Genomic DNA, 19,928 nt, shown 5'->3' with positions numbered 1-19,928 from the left:
ATATTGTGATGATGGTAGCGACTGATAATGGTGGAACGATGAACAAAGAAGCATTGCCAAGTACTCTTTTCAAGATTTCTTAGCGCAATTAAGGATACACATTCAACTCGCTTTCCTCCACTTCTTCAATTCCTTGTGCCTCCTGCGCCTCATCGGACGAGTGCTCATCACTTGCTGCTCTGCGTTCATCCCGAGAGACTCTCTCACCAACACGGTTCTCAGTGGTTTGCTCTTGATCGCTGTGACTCGAAGACGAACCGTGGCTCTCACGCGTGCCTTCAGATTCCCCGTGTTCCGTCTCATTTTCAGAAAGGGTGTTCTCAGTCTGTCGCTCCGAAGGTGAAGTAACCGATGCAGCAGCACTCACCGAGGAGGCTGCAACATCAGCATCTGCATCAGCCCTCGCATCATCAAACTGTTCATCGTTGATGTCCACTTCTAGCAATGCACAGTGGTCATTGTTTTGTGAATGCATACCCTGTGATGGGATGGGCGTGTTATAATTTTCTGAACTTTCAGGCCCCAGCTCTTCCAAGCCAACAGATGCAAGTCTACTTATTTCACCATCGTCCATCACAGCAGGATCTGTGTCTATCTGTTCAAAGTCGGGCGCGGCAGTAAGAGTGGGCTGCTCAGGACTGCTCGTGTTCCTCCGTGTGCCTTCTTCCGACGGGATGAGTGAATTGAGAGTGTACTCTCCTCTGGGTCTGCCATGAGCGTGGGACTCGGGGTCGGACACGACGCTGGACCAGGGGCTCGTCTTGTCCGTGATCAGCGAGATGTCGTTCAGTGTTCGTGGCTCCACGACGTGCTCGTCAAAGTCAACGTCACCGTCATCGCTTGCGCTCCCGATGACGAAATCTCTGACGCCAGTGCCAATGATGTCATCAAATCCGTCGATTTGGTGCGCGTAGTGTTCACTTCGACGGAAGTCATCCTCGGCTGACAGGTTGCCAGATGCGAGCTCGGCAGCATTTGTAAACATTCGCGCAGACATAGGCTCTTCCGCATCAAACGAGATGGGTAGCAGGTGGTCACCAATGCCCACTGGATCCCATGAATCAGCCGGCTCATGTTCCCTGGCGGTCGTTGATCGATCAGACAGGAGGGCCGGCTCCACGCTGTCAGCATTCTCCTCGAACGCAGGCTCTTGTGCCGATGGTGGCAGCGCCGTGCCTGCTGCACCACGCAAACCTGATTATCCATGCATGGATTAGCCTATCTAGCATTAACACACCGGCCATCTTTTTCAGTACAGCAATGGGTAATCGTACGCAAATAGGCAATGCTATTAAAATTACAAGGATGATTTTAAATTTTTTGGAAGTTAGCTACGACTCTGACCTATGATGACTTGCTTATGCTTACACCTCAGGCATACAACGTAATACGTGAATGACCTACAATAATTGGCGAGTAGCTGTGGGAATCGAAATGTCAACTCCTTGCCAACTGGCTCATGGCAAAATTTAAATCAGCAATATTCAAACTCCACCCGTCATCTTGCAATCAAGTGCAGAATGTTATTGCTAATCATCAGATGCATGTAATGCAAAATGCCTTCAACTGCACTTGAATTTAATATCAGTGAATGTTAAAAGTTAGAGCATGGTGCGGCACAATGAATGTCATTTGAAAATCCTTATTTTAACCTAAAATGTTACGCACATTGAAAACGTCCTCAATTGGAAGTACGACTATTCGTGCTGTTGTGCACAGTCCATGTTAGGCCGCTAATCAACACTATCCATTGAGGCCGCTTATGCAATCACCACATTAGTACAAGTCAATTAAGAGCAGTGCACCGAATGGTCATCTCACAGTGTTTGTGGAGGTCTCTTACCTGTAATGCAAGGCAACCCTGGACAATTTCTTGAATGGTCCAAACACTTGCTAAACTAAACAAATGGTACTCTAAACCAGTCTAAATTTACCTCGGATAAATAAACGTTGATATTCAAGTACTGGACTGGATGGCTCATTGGGTAATGGACTGCTATTTTATGTTGGTGACTAAACAGTCAATAGGCCACGGATTTGCATTTTTGTGATCAATATGCTCTTTTTTAGATATCAGTGTACTTCCAAAAATAAATTTTACCCATGCCACCATGTTGAGGAGTCGTGAGAGCAACTCATGTGTACGAATCGGATGGATCGTGGATTGTGATTTAGGAGGACCCTTGAAAGATGGTGATGGCGTGGTGTGAACGCTGTAAACCAGCGGTAGAAAGATTATAGAAAATATGGTGATGAATATAATTGGTGTTGGTTGTGGTCAGTCATTAACTATCATTTCAATGATATTGATATGGTTGTTCAATGATTGGTGGTCATGTGATGTTATAAATGATGACATGTAACACATGGTAATGGTTTGAGTTACAAATGATAATGACAATTATTTATATTTGCTTATTCCTCATAAGTAAACTAATTACTGACCGCACATGAGGCTGTTGACCTCTGACACCAGGCGGCTGGACTTCTCCAGCAGCTCGTCATGCATCTCACCGCCCGTGCCCATTGGCTCTGTGCCACCTGTACAACGCGGGTGGCTCTGTTCCCCGACTGTTCCCTTACGGGGCCCCTCCGACTGCCTCTGCCAAGGATCCGGCACGACCGACAGTCTTTTGGTGAAGAAGCGTTGCATGTCGTCCAGCTCCCTTAGGTTCTTCCTGTAGGAAAACATGCGAGGGCGTCTTCGTTGAGGTGGGTGGCATGGTCATGGCTCACAGTAATAGTTCTGGAGACACAGTGGAGAACAACCTAGAGCAACCGAAAACTATATATTTTTTTCATTTTACCAGGTAAGGCCCACTGAGCTATATAGCTCTTTTTCAGAAGCGACCTGGCCACAAATGATTGCTTTATGAAGTGGCTTATCACGTGGAAATTTATAGCAGCCAAATACTCTAAATGCGTGATGTTGATTATAAATGTGAGGGGAAAAACCTGAGGACCTGGAGTAAAATCCACGTGACCACGGGGAGAACATGCAAATTCCGAATATACTGGTGTCAGGGTCAGCATCGAAACCACGACCTGTATACCAGACCAAGTAGTGAACATCTCGCCACCATGATGCCAACCTAAGCAAGCACTTAATTTCTGAACCCACAGAAAAACCTCGCAGTTTCAATTTGCCACGAAAAAAATGGTCGGCATTGAATTAAATTCAAACGTCGCACGGCAGATGCGGCTACCTCCTATCACCGACGGAAATTTAATGAGGGGTCCACACTGCATACCGTGGCCACAAATCTCAAACCGTGGACCACCGTGTACGCCACTGCCCGCTTCGATCCATTGCCCGGCAGCATTTTCAGATATTCACCAGGCTGCTCCTGAAGCCATCAACTCACTCATCCATCTCCAAATGAACATAGCAGCGTTGCTGATCAGCTCCCCACCATACGAAAAAGGAATAGAGCTGCAGCAGCTCATAGTGAGAAAGGTTCTGTTTGGACAAGGCAGCCTTGGCAAGAGACCGATTCACCGCATAATAGACCGCATGAAACATCACTATTTTGTGTAATTGGTCGTGATTTAATGAGTCACCCCCAAACTCCTACCATACCCTCGCAATGCGATGAAATGTTGCTGGTCACGGTTGCAATTTGATTCAATATATCCTTTTATAACATTGTAAACAAGACATGAACACCTCCCAGTCTCACTTGAGGGCTGTATTAAAGACAGCATATCCGAGGGCTGCAGGGATCATGTGAACCCAGTACTGTATATACAAAAAAATAGCATGCAAGCGATTTTATAGATGAGTCATTATTGATTGATGAATCTATGGAATTACCCAGTCATTAATTGATACTGTCATCTGGCAGTTTCTCTCTGAACAGCTGACAAAATAAATATATATGGACTGCTTGTAACTTTTCATGCAAAAACCTGATTGGTATTAATTAAATGAATAGAGCACAGAATAAAAACTGGCAGCCTAATAAATAACTGTTTCTTTTAACAGAACATCAATACTGTACATTTCTAAAAGGCTCATTATATATGGAGATAGGAGACGAAAGGCGTTTTATATATTTCTGGTCTGGCCAAGTCACCATAGCTCATTATTAATTCCACCTGCCCAATCCTACAAGTGCTGCACATTCACTTACAGTGGTCATCTCGATTAATCCCCAATGCAAATGAGGTCCACATCTTCCACTGCATAGATCGTGTCAGACCGTGTGGCTATTGAAAAGTGGGCGGTGCCAACAGAAGAAGGGACTCCCAGATCACCCGGTGCCTCGGGCGAACCTCGCAGAAATGTGACAGCCTTAAACATACTTCCTTTCAAGCTGCCACCTTCTGCACACAAGCTTGGGCTGCCGCCCCTTAGCCCACTGCTACCTGAGGCTCTTCAGGAGGGTGGATTTCGCGGGCTCACTGGAGTCTCCACTTCCATCGCTGACGCTGCCACCACTGCTGCCGTTGCTGCCCACGGACTCTGCATGCGTGGGACCGGAAGCTTCCCCAGGCGCGCTCCCCTCTGGCTGTTGCAGAGACTGGTGGAAGCGGCGCACGTTGTCGCGGTGCTCCCGGAAGCGCGAGCGGCTTGTGCCGACGCCCGCCGCTGTTGCCCTGTGCCGCCACAGCAGCAAACAGTGCCGGCGTCGATGAACAAATGTTTCATGAATTTACAAACGGCAATATAATGACGATGCTCAAGCCTGTAATTCAGAAAATCGGATACAGGGCTGTTTCAGCGACACCGCTTAAATAAATAATGGGCCATATACCAATGTGCCCAAAGAAGAAAGTTTTCAATCCGAGCTTATTACCTGCTCTGACATATGAATCATAAATATGGACACTGGCAAAGGAAAATGAAATAAAAGTTAAAAAGTGCACAAAATAAGCATGGAGAGAAAGGAAGAACACGCGTATCACAGACAAAAAATTACATTCGAGACACCAGAATAACTATTCTGAAGAGGCAAGTGGGCTTGGGCAGTAAGACAATGCTCTTGACAGGATGATGGTCCGTGGTCGAGACTGACCACGGAGTAGCAGCCAAAAAAGCACGGAGAGGGAGAGATGAGATCAGCTCGTGTGTTGGAGCTCGGTGGATGGTTGCACCATGAGACCACGAGGAATGGCTACGACTCGGGGACATCGTCATTCAGCAGTGGATGCAGCACGGCTGGCGGCACGCGTGCCTGTGATCCGGAACTTTATATGCGAGGGAGTTGGTGGATCGCCCACACTCGTGAAATACCCTACCCATCAGCCATGATTCCTTCTTGCTAAGCGCCTTGCCCAATGTTTTTTTTACAGTCAATAAGGTGTCACTAATTTGTGCATTTTTTCCAAGTGTTGCATAATGCTAGTGGTTAGCATTTGAAATGATCAATATATAACATTATTTAACGTGACTGTACAGTGCTTAAAAGGTATTAAACGCTATGAAGCTATTAAGAATTTTAAATGCATTATTTACTACAAAGACACCCTGTGTATAGCCTTTGACAGACTGTGAGGGCAAGTGCTGTTAGCGAGCACCTATAAAGGCCAGCACAGTACACGAGGGGGTGGGTGGCCAGGACCATGCCTCACCACCTTTATCTCCCCAGTAGCGATGCTTACACACTGCACCAAATACTAATTTGAGGTTGAGTCGCCCTATAAGCTACATAACACTCCTGTACAGCATTTAACGTGTATTATACACAATACCGCTATTATATAACATTTAATATAAATGATGAATAATATAATACAATCAAATAGCATTTCAAATGTAAATCAAATAGTACTCACCGAATGATATCTCAGCATTATGCGTTGATGTATTGGGAGTTGCTACCACGTGTTACTACTGCACACGTGTCCACCACGCCACACACTCTCTGCACAAATTCGGCCCTGGATTCGGCACGTAGACTTTGATTCGTCGAATGCTTGAAAGGTGCAGAAACTAAATCAAATGTTAATCTGTATTTGTCCCATTCGAAATAAACACTGATTATTGGGGTTGGGTTAGGGTTACTTATAGGACCACAGAGCTTGGGAAATTGTTGCCACCGGTTCTGGCCGCTTAGCTGCTTGTCTTTGGTTTCAGACTTCTCTGAATCACTCTCTTGAGAGTGAACGAAAACCGTTGAGCATTACAAATTCCACTTTATTAGAACGTATTATTTCAAATTAAATAGGGAGAAATTGTAATATGTCACCTTCATCCACAAACTGGATCAATTATCTGCCACTGGCAAGATCCCAAGGTCAGTAACTCAAGGGCTTAGCTCAGGGCTCAGGAGGCAATGTCGTATTATGCAGCGCTGGGATCGTTGACATTACATAACCACGATTTTCACACCTGTCATTGAGCGTAGCGCTTGTACTGATGTGCTGCTCGGGGAATCTGCTGATATGGCTTGGAAATATGCTGTAGACGGCAGTTGTTTGATAATGCGGTCCTCGGGACTTTGGCTGCACTGGGACCTTGGGACACAGTGGTGCACGAAACACAACACACAATTAAACATCGGGGCAAGAAACTAGCGCATGTTGTCGTGAATTCCATGTCCTTTGCAGAACACAGTTTTCAATTGTATTTTTTTATTCATACTTAATATTCGGTTGCACGTAGGTGGTTCATAAATATGACATGTATTCTTAATTCACAGCCCTTTGTCAATTCATTGCTGGATGAAGGCCTCCCCACACTATGTAGATAGTGGATTTTTTTCTGGCATACTTCACCACGCTGGTTAATGCGAGTTGGAGAAATGGGCTGTCCCACCAAAGTTTTGTCCGCATATCACGCACCATTAATGTTAACCATGATCAGGGTTGGAAAATAAGTTACTGGGTTTGTAGTGTAGTGGGTGGACAACTATATTATAATTGTATCTTATTCTGTATTATGCAACACATAATTGCGCAATGGTATGTGACGTGTTCACGTGATAACCTGCAGGCATTGCACTCACGTTTTAGAGTTTTTATTATTGTGACTTTTGCTTCCAACATTTAACCAAAACATTAGAAATTCACATACGGTCGACAAGGAACTTAATAACTTTTTTATGCTGTAAATAACATGGCTAAACAGCTGCATATTTACATTTCAGCACTGTGGAATTACGTAAGAAGCCTCAATGGATAACGCACAAAACATGAAAATACTCGAGATAAAATGAGTTTCCTTTCCCAATGAGCTAGTGCGTCCCAATAGCATGAAGATATGAGAAAGTTTTTCAGTCCCTTTAAAACTGCCCACAGATGACCTTGTCGTCAGCTCTTTTTGTAGGTTGCTGTCTGCTATATGCTGCCATATCAAGTCACACTTGGTCACTCACATTCGCTTATATGAAATAAAAGTGCTCATATATTTAAAATACATTTCATTTGGGGGGAGGAGGACTACATTTTCAAATACTAAAGAATGGGACTCAAATGTTTTGTTACGACCTAATGTTCCAATTTTTCATTTATTTTAATGGTTGTAAATCTATGACCAAATCACCCGGAATGCTCCCCACATAAATATTTTAGAAGCTACGCAGAATTGAGCCTGGATAGCACTTGGATGGGTAACCAATGACCACGATGCACAAAGAGGTTGGCGCTTGGCAGCTCAACATGGTGGGCAGTATAGGGCAGTCCGGCAAAATCCCTGGTTGGACTGTACTTCTATGCTGCCACACCACTGCTCCCCACCTTCACCAATGGCACTGACCAGATAGAGCCTTATCAAATGCATTTCTGAAAAAGTATTTTAGCAGATGGTGGGAAAAAAGGGTACCAAAAAATACTCGTGCCAAAAGATGTTGCTCTAAATTTAGAATACTTGAAAATATGTTCTAGAAATAAAAACCTCCTGTGCACAGCTTACACCTCGCTAAATCCATAATCTGGATTTTCCCTCTTTTCATATGACTTATCTCAGGTATTGATTTAATTCCAGCGTTCAGAATGTCATTTTATTCTAAAGTGTTCAGAGTGTTGTTTATTTTCATTACAACATGGGTTTGCATGAAAGTTCCCCCCCCACTGGCACTCAAGCTATTATGAACACATTCTCCCCTCAAACTTGCCTACAAGCGCTTCCCCAGACAGTGAAATTAAGTTCCTACCAATGCCACAAAGCCCATCTCAACACACTCTCCATGCATTAATATAACCCATTACCTACGTTTTAATAATTCTCCTGAGGTACTTGGTATCTGGCGACCGTTTACTCATGTTAATATAACTCAATTGTACACCAGGTATTTACCTAAGATAGGGCCCATGCAATACACTCTTGTAATTGTTACTTATATGCTTTTGGCTAGCCATCAAACAACGACGGTCACTGCATTGCGCGCTTTCAGATGCGCTTCTGCGGCCGTCTGGAACGCTCTTTCTTCCGATATTAGGAAGCCACTGGAGCTATGCATTTTGAACTCTAGATTAAAAACTACCGTAATTTCTTTAGAACTGCTTTTGGTGTTTAGTTTGTTGTCCTTCCCCCTGTACCTCTGGTTAGCACGGTTGGCCATGAACAGTGTGAAGAAGAAAAAACCGCCACTTTTTTCAAATTTTCTTGCTGTGGTTTTCACACCTGATGATGATTGCTTGTGTTGCAGTCGAAACGTCGTGAGAATTTTATTGTTTTATATTTTTATTATTTATTGTTTCCCTTCTACGTGACTTTACCGAAAGAACCAAGAATATAGTGTGAAAGAAGTTCAACATACACACATACCTGCGTGCGAGTTCATAAAACACAGCTATAAATATAGGCACCTGTATCACAAGTTCCATCATGCAACACGGACCGGCATTGGCACATCTCCTGGAAGGATTGGAGCCATTTTGACGTATGTACCAGCGTCACGTTTCAAATGTCGAGCACGCGGTTTTTAAATGCCCTGCCTTGCCCCCTGGGCAAGCATCTGCCTCAAAGCTATAGCCAAGTATGCCAAAAGTGTCCTGTGTGCAACATGATCTTTCCCCCAGTTTACCAATTAGCCTTGTCCAGACAATAGAAACACTGAATACACTTACAATTATTAAAAGGCATTACGAATATCCGGTTTTTAGATAGCCAGCAGAAAAAAAGTCACCAACAGCCCTCCATAATTAGCTAAAGTTCCATATTTCCTAAAAATATAAACAATAAGAGTTTAAATTATTTTACAGGAGACACTGCTCTTGTAAATTAATGTGGTTTTCAAAGTATATTGAAAAGGAAAAGAAAAGCCTTCACAAAATACAGTAATGGGAATAGCATCATATACATTTCCGATGAAAATATAATTAAACCATAATGCAACCATTAATGTCTGTTCTAATGGATTCCACCATAAAAAAATATTCTCGAGAAAATATCCGGAAAACTTACAATCAAGCGCCATATTTTGGAGCAACATGAAAGCAACGGGACTTTGTGTTATGTTCACGACAGTTAACTAACAAGTTGATGCATTTATTCCGAATTGATTTTTTTACATTTCAAAGCAATGGAAAATTATCCAGACTGGCTCATTTGCATGTTAATGAGGGAAATAAGTATATGACCCCTCTGAAAAACATGACTTAGTACTTGGTGGCAAAACCCTTGTTGGCAATCACACAGGTCAGACGTTTCTTGTAGTTGGCCACCAGGTTTGCACACATCTCAGGAGGGATTTTGTCCCACTCCTCTTTGCAGATCTTCTCCAAGTCATTAAGGTTTCGAGGCTGACGTTTGGCAACTCGAACCTTCAGCTCCCTCCACAGATTTTCTATGGGATTAAGGTCTGGAGACTGGCTTGGCCACTCCAGGACCTTAATGTGCTTCTTCTTGAGCCACTCCTTTGTTGCCTTGGCCGTGTGTTTTGGGTCATTGTCATGCTGGAATACCCATCCATGACCCATTTTCAATGCCCTGGCTGAGGGAAGGTTCTCACCCAAGATTTGACGGTACATGGCCCCGTCCATCGTCCCTTTGATGCGGTGAAGTTGTCCTGTCCCCTTAGCAGAAAAACACCCCCAAAGCATGTTTCCACCTCCATGTTTGATGGTGGGGATGGTGTTCTTGGGGTCATAGGCAGCATTCCTCTTCCTCCAAACACGGCGAGTTGAGTTGATGCCAAAGAGGTCCATTTTGGTCTCATCTGACCACAACACTTTCACCCAGTTGTCCTCTGAATCATTCAGATGTTAATTGGCAAACTTCAGACGGGCATGTATATGTGCTTTCTTGAGCAGGGGGACCTTGCGGGCGCTGCAGGATTTCAGTCCTTCATGGCGTAGTGTGTTACCATCTGTTTTCTTGGTGACTATGGTCCCAGCTGCCTTGAGATCACTGACAAGATCCTCCCGTGTAGTTCTGGGCTGATTCCTCACCGTTCTCATGATCATTGCAACTCCACGAGGTGAGATCTTGCATGGAACCCCAGGCCAAGGGAGATTGATAGTTCTTTTGTGTTTCTTCCATTTGCGAATAATCACACCAACTGTTGTCACCTTCTCACCATGCTGCTTGGCAATGGTCTTGTAGCCCACTCCAGTCTTGTGTAGGTCTACAATCTTGTCCCTGACATCCTTGGAGAGCTCTTTGGTCTTGGCCATGGTGGAGGGTTTGGAATCTGATTGATCGACTGCTTCTGTGGACAGGTGTCTTTTACACAGGTAACAAGCTGAGATTAGGAGCACTCCCTTTAAGAGTGTGCTCCTAATCTCAGCTCGTTATCTGTATAAAATACACCCGGGAGCCAGAAATCTTTCTGATTGAGAGGGGGTCAAATACTTATTTCCCTCATTAAAATGCAAATCAATTTATAACATTTTTGACATGCGTTTTTCTGGATTTTTTTGTTGTTATTCTGTCTCTCACTGTTCAACTAAACCTACCATTAAAATTATAGACTGATCATTTCTTTGTCAGTGGGCAAACGTACAAAATCAGCAGGGGATCAAATACTTTTTTTCCCTCACTGTATATATCTGGACTGTTGCCAAGCCACTCACCCGTCCAAATATGCTAAATGAGCATGGAAAAACATGTGGCATCAACATGTATGCTCGTGTTCTACCTAAGACCACTCCTGTCCCCTTCCAGAATTAAACGGCATAACGTACTGCATGAAAAACAGACTAGCCGCTGTTGAATTGTCATCTGTAAATATTAACCTAGTTCTGTGTTTGTATGCGGAGAGTAGGCCACCACATCTATGGAGAAATATGATAGTGTGACTTAAGAGATGCAAACAAAGCATACAACTGCTGGTAAATGTCTGCTGTCAGACAACATAATCGGCCCTCTATTAAAGTTTCCTTTACCAGTTTCTAAACATAAATAAATCAGCACTATGACGGTAATTAATTTATAGTGATGACTGTAATAATGAACTGTGGGTATCATGACAATTACAATGGAAGATGATCATATTAGCATGTACTACAATGGTGACACTACTTAATGAATTGGCCAAACACAATAATCAGTGTAATAATGGAGACATAATAATTGTACACGTCATTTTTCGATTTAAAGCTTTCGTGATTGCAGGGATTCATCTTCTTGGTTCTTTCGGTAAAGTCACATAGAATGGAAACAAAGTAATACATTTTTTTATTTAATTATGTTTTATTTGTATTACTTTGTTTCCATTCTACGTGACTTTACCGAAAGAACCAAGAAGATATACACGTCATGTTAAGGCTAACCAATCTCTTTGAATAGAGTCGTTTGCCTATGCATCTTTGGAATTTAAGATTCAAGCACTTGCTGACACCTATGACAATGGTCTACAGGTTTAGTTTGCATGCCAGCAAGTATCGCCACAGCCATGGTGTGGACAGTCACAGTATCTAAAAAGATACACCATGTGTGCTAAAGAATAACACTGCTCCAACATACAATAACTCAGATGCAATCTAGACTTTACAATGGGCCCACGGTAGCCGTGTTTACACTAACAGCTCGCATTCGGACCAACTTAATCGGGTGAATAAACTCTATTGACGCAGCCAGCACACATCCCATCTGCATTGTCAACCGTCCAGGTGATTTGCAGAGGAAGTTCATTACAGCAAAGCGTGATATGACCATAGCAGCTGGCATGTTCTTAGCCTTTGCAAGCAATCAAAACCATGCCAGTAAGGCTGCCATATGTGGCATCGAGACATCGCAGACCTCACCAGTCTAGAAATAGGCCCAAGTGACTACAGCCGTGGTCTGGTGGGGATAGTTAAGCAGGTATGGGTGTTTCACCCCAGTGAGTTTTCGTGACCTTTTCTGATATTAGTGGGTCATATAAACAAGGTTCATATGAAAAACAAATGTGCATGTTTCAAGAGTCAGTTGTAAATTACTTTAAAAATATGTATTTATAAACTGCTATAAGTAGGGTAACTGATTAAGTAATTCGGTGTAAAACACTACTGTCACACTTTCTGTAAATCTCAAAGAACAGCATTGTGGGCAGTGGTTCTCAATCACAGCCACACAGTCGACTTTAAGAGACATCAGAATATACTGCTAATCACTTCTGTTCAAGTCCAGCCACATGAAGTTTACACTCAGAATACATGGACCGTACCATGTACGTGAAAAAAACATTATTTATACAATTAGGCATATTAAAAAATATGCCAATGTTACATTTCGGCAAAGGGAGTGAACACCATTTGTACAAACGACACAAAAACGAAACACGAACATCAATCTCGAACTGCAGGCGTGACTGTGAATTTTTACACTTCATCATATCTCGAGGAGGACGATTTATTACGTTGCCTACTATTTCTGTCAACCGCGGTGCCGGAGCGGGCAGTGCGAGGCTTACGGTGTCGGCATGCTGCCAGCGTGCAGCCCGGAGGTGAACCACGCCCTCGGTGGGCGTGACGGCCACCTTGATCTGGCCCCGGCACTGCCCATTAACGTCCACGACGTTGTACCAACCGCAAACGCTCTGAAAGCCCGAGAGCAGCGCGCTGAGATCCACAGACGCGAATCCCAGCGCACGCTCCCCTTGACCTGTGGGGACGCGTGGACAAGAGTGCGAAATTTCGACCCCGCGTAAGGGGACGGAATACACAGAGGCCGATGTTACTACTCGAATAGCATAGCTCTCCGAAATATTCCAAGTCCAGCAAACTATGAATAAATGGCTGTATGATTACACACGAAGACAGAATGATCGAATATCATATGCATAAACAAATACAGAGTCATAGCAACACTAAAGGTGAGCTTATTTGAAAGGAGGTGGAAGAGCCAGAGGCAACAACAACAGCCGCCAATCACCACTAAGTGGCTGTGACGTTACCATAGCTCTTGTGCTAAGTTTGGTGCACTTTGAAGCCATGTAAAGTGTTGAAGGCTCGCTGGCAAGAGGTCATGGGACAAACCCAGGTGTTATGGGTTAAATGACTCAGAAGAGTGATAAGATGCACCACCTGTGCTCCCCGCTGTGCCACCAACAGAGAGGGAACACGCAGTAAGAGAGACAGAATGACAGAGACACACAGCTGGATACGCAAACAAATATAGGCAGAGGAGGGGATGAGACGCGGGGAAAGAAACACACAGACACATTTTTTTTGAGGGGCCTAAAGTGGGGGCCATGTACATGTACACATGTCGCACATGTGTAAAGATGGCGCTGCTTTTGTCTGGTGAATGTACCGATGACTGCGCAAAATAATTTAGGAGAACACAAAGCGTGTTGACAAAGGACATCAATACAGGCTCACAGGTCGATAAGAAGGCAAGGAGTCAGATACAAAATTGAACAGGCAAGCAGATATTAATAATATCATATGCATTATTACACAATACACCTTGTGTTTGTTACTAAAACCAACTCTTGATTGCCATACCTGTGCTGTGCCACACTTTGAAGACCAGACTGTGCCTGGGGTCAAGGAGAAGTTGTGTTGAGAGGCTGTCGCAACGCAGGGCAAGGAGACCATGTTTTGGGCACAGAGGAGACGTCAGACGCACAAATATTAACGCCTTCAAGTGACCGAGGCAAAGCGAAGCTTGTTAAACTATAACTCCTGCCCCCCCTCCACCTCGTCCCCTCCCCTTCTCTCTCCCACCTCCCTTCTACCCTTTTATGTTAGTTATCTTCTCGCTTATCTCCCCCCCCCCACCCCATATAAACTTTCACTTCTCTGCTAGAGGTTTCCCACCTGGGTGGAGCAGAGCCCCCAATCCACCCGTCTTCATCAAGCCCTGCCATGTCGATCTCTGCCTTTAGCTTGTGGGATTTCGCCCCCCCCCACCTTTCTTGTTCTGTGATCGGTGCTCTGTACCGGGTTCACGTCGAGTTGAAATGAAAGAAATTAAAAGAATTATAACTACCGCGTAGAGTTGAAGTGATGCGTAATAAACATTTAAAAATGGTGTTGATATCACAACATGCCTATATTATCTTAATTATGACACCATCCAGCCAGGTGGTTAGAGCGCGCCACTCACAGTGGGAAGATTGCGAGTTAAAAATTCCAGTCAGGCGTAAGTAAATTCAGCCCTTCCTTACTCTGGCGTCGATAAAAACTAGTTCTATTTTGTGGGAAGTCAAAGACGGTCACCTTACAGACAAAATTTGCCGCAACATAAATGGGTGGAATTTCTACCACCGATTCAGGGCCGTAAACAGAAGATGAGCATCATCCTATGTTTGATGAACATGAAGATCATTTATTTTAATTACACACAAACTATTGTTCATCCATCTCCCAGCAATGTACTGTTTAGAAAATAACAAGAGTATGTACAGAAATGCATGCCACACATTATGATGATATCAGCAGATGCCCATGTAAAGCTCACAGCACAACTGGTCGACACTGTTTCTAAAAATTAATTCAAGTGCCATGCTTGGGTGTAACCATAAATTATGTATTCATCTTCTTTGGTTCTTTCGGTAAAGTCACGTAGAATGAGAATAAAATAATAAATTGATAAAATAAAATAACACAATAATATTCTCACGACGTTTCGGCCACAACACAAGCGGCCTTCATCAGGTGAAGGGAGCGAGACTGTCTGGTAGGACAGCGCTGGAGTGAGAGAGCCACGCTCAGATCACGGCTTTTAAGCTGTGTGAGAGGAACAAAGAGCCTTGACGAAGGAATTAGCATAAAATTTAGCATTGAAAAGGCTGAATGATTAGCTTGTGACTGGTCACAGAAATAGCTATGTTAAAAGTTAAAGCATACACCTCCGTTCGCTTGTAACTGCTACAGAAATAGTTACGTTGAAGTCAGAGCATACACATTCACCGAGGCACTTAGTACAAATCAAAACAGGAGAATTTAGCATTGAAATAACTAGGCGAATTTAGCATTGAGCTATTCACAGTACTATATAGTGAACCAATAAAAACTAAAATATAAATTACCTTCATGTTATCAATAAACTCTATATTCTCCAATCAGCTAAGCTACCAACCATAAGTCGTTATATATCACAATGCTATATGGCGAAAAAATGGGTGGATTCTTACCCTCAAATTTCCGTACCACGGATAGCTACGGGCCCCGTTCAGACGGACGAGTTCGTCCATGGTCGGAACAGAGGAGGGGGAGAGAGACAGCTGCGAAGCCCTAGTATACTCCATGTTGTAAACCATACCATTAACCGTGGTGTGAGAGGTATTAAGAGGCAATGCTGGCGAAAGAGCTGCGGTCTGAAGGTCATCGTAAAATTACAATTAATTAAGAACAGAAATGATTTAACACATCTTTCCAGTGGTTACTAAGCCTGAATCCATCTTCTCGGTTGAAATTGTCTCTGTGCTTGTATATGTGAATGGCCTCATGAACGAATCTCTCATGGTAGCCAGTTGGTTTGCAAAGAACCTCCGTCTTGGAGAAGTCAATGTCATGTGAGCCCACTGAATTGTAACAGTGATCTGCCACGGCAGAGGAGTTCGTCTTACCGTGTTTCAAGTCTGCTTTATGTTCGCGGATGCGGTCCGAGATATGTCTTTTGGTTTCTCCAATGTAGCTACTACCACAGAGGCACTTTAGTTTGTAAACGCCCGGGTACTGTATGTCTGGAAGAGCATCTTTTACAGATGGAACTAAATCACGGATTTTGTGTACTGTGTTGAATCGGACCTGGATCTTGTGTTTATTCAGGATTTTGGAGATCTTTTTAGTGACCCCTGCAATGTAGGGTAAGGTGATGGTTTTGAGTGGCTCCACAAGAGGATCCTTCTTCATGACTGGAGTGATGGCTATGCTAAATCACGGATTTTGTGTACTGTGTTGAATCGGACCTGGATCTTGTGTTTATTCAGGATTTTGGAGATCTTTTTAGTGACCCCTGCAATGTAGGGTAAGGTGATGGTTTTGAGTGGCTCCACAAGAGGATCCTTCTTCATGACTGGAGTGATGGCTTTGCGGATTGTGTAGTCGGAGTAGCCATTAGCCCTGAGAGCCTGGTGTACGTGCTTGAGTTCACTGGTAATGTGTTCCTGGTCGGAAATGCATTGGGCTCTATGGTATAGAGTCTTGATGAGGCAGTTCTTCTGGGATGGATGGTGGTGGGAATCCGGTTTCAAGTAAGCATCTGTATGGGTAGCTTTCCTGTAGACAGAGTGGCTCATTGAACCATCATGTCTCCTTTTAATTAAGACATCCAGAAAGGGTAGTTTGCCATCTTTTTCGACCTCCATGGTAAATCTGATGGCTGGGTGTATGGAATTGATGTGGTCGCGGAATTGGTCTAGAGCAGGCTGGCCATGTGGCCAGATGACAAAGGTGTCATCAATGTACCTCTTCCATAAGGTCGGGCGTAAAGTGGCAGTCTGGATGGCGTCAGTTTCAAATTTTTCCATGAATACGTTGGCTACAACCGGAGATAGGGGGGAGCCCATTGGGGTGCCCTCAGTTTGTTTGTAGAAAGTTCCATTCCAGGTGAAGTATGTGTTGGTTAAGCAATGTCTCACCAGGGGGGGTACATTGCTTAACCAACACATACTTCACCTGGAATGGAACTTTCTACAAACAAACTGAGGGCACCCCAATGGGCTCCCCCCTATCTCCGGTTGTAGCCAACGTATTCATGGAAAAATTTGAAACTGACGCCATCCAGACTGCCACTTTACGCCCGACCTTATGGAAGAGGTACGTTGATGACACCTTTGTCATCTGGCCACATGGCTAGCCTGCTCTAGACCAATTCCGCGACCACATCAATTCCATACACCCAGCCATCAAATTTACCATGGAGGTCGAAAAAGATGGCAAACTACCCTTTCTGGATGTCTTAATTAAAAGGAGACATGATGGTTCAATGAGCCACTCTGTCTACAGGAAAGCTACCCATACAGATGCTTACTTGAAACCGGATTCCCACCACCATCCATCCCAGAAGAACTGCCTCATCAAGACTCTATACCATAGAGCCCAATGCATTTCCGACCAGGAACACATTACCAGTGAACTCAAGCACGTACACCAGGCTCTCAGGGCTAATGGCTACTCCGACTACACAATCCGCAAAGCCATCACTCCAGTCATGAAGAAGGATCCTCTTGTGGAGCCACTCAAAACCATCACCTTACCCTACATTGCAGGGGTCACTAAAAAGATCTCCAAAATCCTAAATAAACACAAGATCCAGGTCCGATTCAACACAGTACACAAAATCCGTGATTTAGTTCCATCTGTAAAAGATGCTCTTCCAGACATACAGTACCCGGGCGTTTACAAACTAAAGTGCCTCTGTGGTAGTAGCTACATTGGAGAAACCAAAAGACATATCTCGGACCGCATCCGCGAACATAAAGCAGACTTGAAACACGGTAAGACGAACTCCTCTGCCGTGGCAGATCACTGTTACAATTCAGTGGGCTCACATGACATTGACTTCTCCAAGACGGAGGTTCTTTGCAAACCAACTGGCTACCATGAGAGATTCGTTCATGAGGCCATTCACATATACAAGCACAGAGACAATTTCAACCGAGAAGATGGATTCAGGCTTAGTAACCACTGGAAAGATGTGTTAAATCATTTCTGTTCTTAATTAATTGTAATTTTACGATGACCTTCAGACCGCAGCTCTTTCGCCAGCATTGCCTCTTAATACCTCTCACACCACGGTTAATGGTATGGTTTACAACATGGAGTATACTAGGGCTTCGCAGCTGTCTCTCTCCCCCTCCTCTGTTCCGACCATGGACGAACTCGTCCGTCTGAACGGGGCCCGTAGCTATCCGTGGTACGGAAATTTGAGGGTAAGAATCCACCCATTTTTTCGCCATATAGCATTGTGATATATAACGACTTATGGTTGGTAGCTTAGCTGATTGGAGAATATAGAGTTTATTGATAACATGAAGGTAATTTATATTTTAGTTTTTATTGGTTCACTATATAGTACTGTGAATAGCTCAATGCTAAATTCGCCTAGTTATTTCAATGCTAAATTCTCCTGTTTTGATTTGTACTAAGTGCCTCGGTGAATGTGTATGCTCTGACTTCAACGTAACTATTTCTGTAGCAGTTACAAGCGAATGCCTTAATTTAGCTATTTGAATGCTAAATTCTATGCTAATTCCTTTTAACAATGGGTGCCTCTGCGGAGGTGTATGCTTTAACTTTTAACATAGCTATTTCTGTGACCAGTCACAAGCTAATCATTCAGCCTTTTCAATGCTAAATTTTATGCTAATTCCTTCGTCAAGGCTCTTTGTTCCTCTCACACAGCTTAAAAGCCGTGATCTGAGCGTGGCTCTCTCACTCCAGCGCTGTCCTACCAGACAGTCTCGCTCCCTTCACCTGATGAAGGCCGCTTGTGTTGTGGCCGAAACGTCGTGAGAATATTATTGTGTTATTTTATTTTATCAATTTATTATTTTATTCTCATTCTACGTGACTTTACCGAAAGAACCAAAGAAGATGAATCATTGCAGTCACGAAAGCTTTAAATCGAAATTTAAATTATGTATTGTTACAAATGCCCATGACTGGCCAATTCTTAAGAGTATATTGTTGTAACCTGCAATCACGTGCTGGTATGCAGGTGCGTAAGTCATCACGGGCATCATTGAGCTGTGCAAAAACTGCGACGTAAAATAATATATTTGTAATACTTCACGTCGATTTATTTACCTTGGAAAGCCTCAACGTGTCACTTAGGCTCTGTGTACACGAGTGTTCTCACAGCGTGGTGAGCTACCGTGTCTGAAGGTGGTGCTCCCAGACGGGCGAGCTGGAGGTGCCGACGGCTTCGGTGAACACCGGCTCAGCATCGCCGCAAACGGCATAGGAGACGCGGAAGCTGAGCGGTGGTGCCCCCTGGCGACTACGTGGGCTCCCTGCGAGGCATGTTCACAAAGACGAACAACACCGCCTCCGTTTCGCCACGCTACACCATATGGTTGATGGCAACTACCGACCAGCAACAACCGCCATTCGCCACTAAATGGCCGTGACGTTACCATGGCGTTTGTGCCAGGCTATGTGCACTTTAAAGCCAGCACACACACATACTTTCGTTCACGCTCCCCAGTGTTACTGTTTAAACACTCAACCGGATACTCATCTTTATCTAAGGCTAAGTCGACCTACGGGGTTGCCCAGGTCAGAATCGTATAGCAATCATCACCGGTATTTTGCATGGCCAGTCATTTAATCGTGATGAATGGGATTGTTACAGTACAAAAACAAGGCCCAAGTAGAGCCTACATTGTTTCTAGATTTGAAGCTTTCGTGACTGCAAGGATTCATACTCTTTGTTTTTTTTCGGTAAAGTCATGTAGGTAAAAAAATAAAATAAAAAATTTAGTTTTCATTGATTTTAATTTTATTTTTTTACCTACGTGACTTTACTGAAAAAAAACAAAGTATAAAGTGTTGTTAGTGAGCCTATTAAGGCTGGAACAGCGCACAAGCAGGTGGTGTAGCCAGCAGTGCCTGGGTTCCTCTGGCTCCTCAGTGCTCATTTTACACACTGCAACGAATACTCATCT

At 43.9% G+C, this 19,928-nt stretch overlaps 1 protein-coding gene across 5 annotated transcripts in view; it reads right to left on the bottom strand.

Moving 5' to 3' along the window:
• Nucleotides 1–19,928, bottom strand: part of C2CD3 (C2 domain containing 3 centriole elongation regulator) — a 50,759-nt gene that overhangs the window by 12,395 nt on the left and 18,436 nt on the right. For 2 of the 5 annotated variants that reach the window (XM_032956474.2, XM_032956472.2), the window contains exons 27-33: nucleotides 19,136–19,274; nucleotides 13,816–13,880; nucleotides 12,780–12,970; nucleotides 6,335–6,459; nucleotides 4,369–4,599; nucleotides 2,446–2,678; nucleotides 99–1,194 (exon numbers count right to left, since the gene is read on the bottom strand). In XM_032956474.2, the coding sequence (XP_032812365.1) occupies nucleotides 99–1,194; nucleotides 2,446–2,678; nucleotides 4,369–4,599; nucleotides 6,335–6,459; nucleotides 12,780–12,970; nucleotides 13,816–13,880; nucleotides 19,136–19,274 (2,080 nt within the window). Of the gene's footprint in view, nucleotides 1–98; nucleotides 1,195–2,445; nucleotides 2,679–4,368; nucleotides 4,600–6,334; nucleotides 6,460–12,779; nucleotides 12,971–13,815; nucleotides 13,881–19,135; nucleotides 19,275–19,928 lie in introns of those variants that run through there. The other 3 variants (XM_076067783.1, XM_032956473.2, XM_076067784.1) reach the window with 3 other exon arrangements.

The sequence above is a fragment of the Petromyzon marinus genome, chromosome 18 (genome assembly GCF_048934315.1).
Source record: "Petromyzon marinus isolate PM22_M1 ecotype Great Lakes invasive population chromosome 18, UKy_Petmar_22M1.pri1.0, whole genome shotgun sequence".
Lineage (NCBI taxonomy): Eukaryota > Metazoa > Chordata > Hyperoartia > Petromyzontiformes > Petromyzontidae > Petromyzon > Petromyzon marinus.
This window is presented reverse-complemented; position numbering and strand designations above follow the sequence as displayed.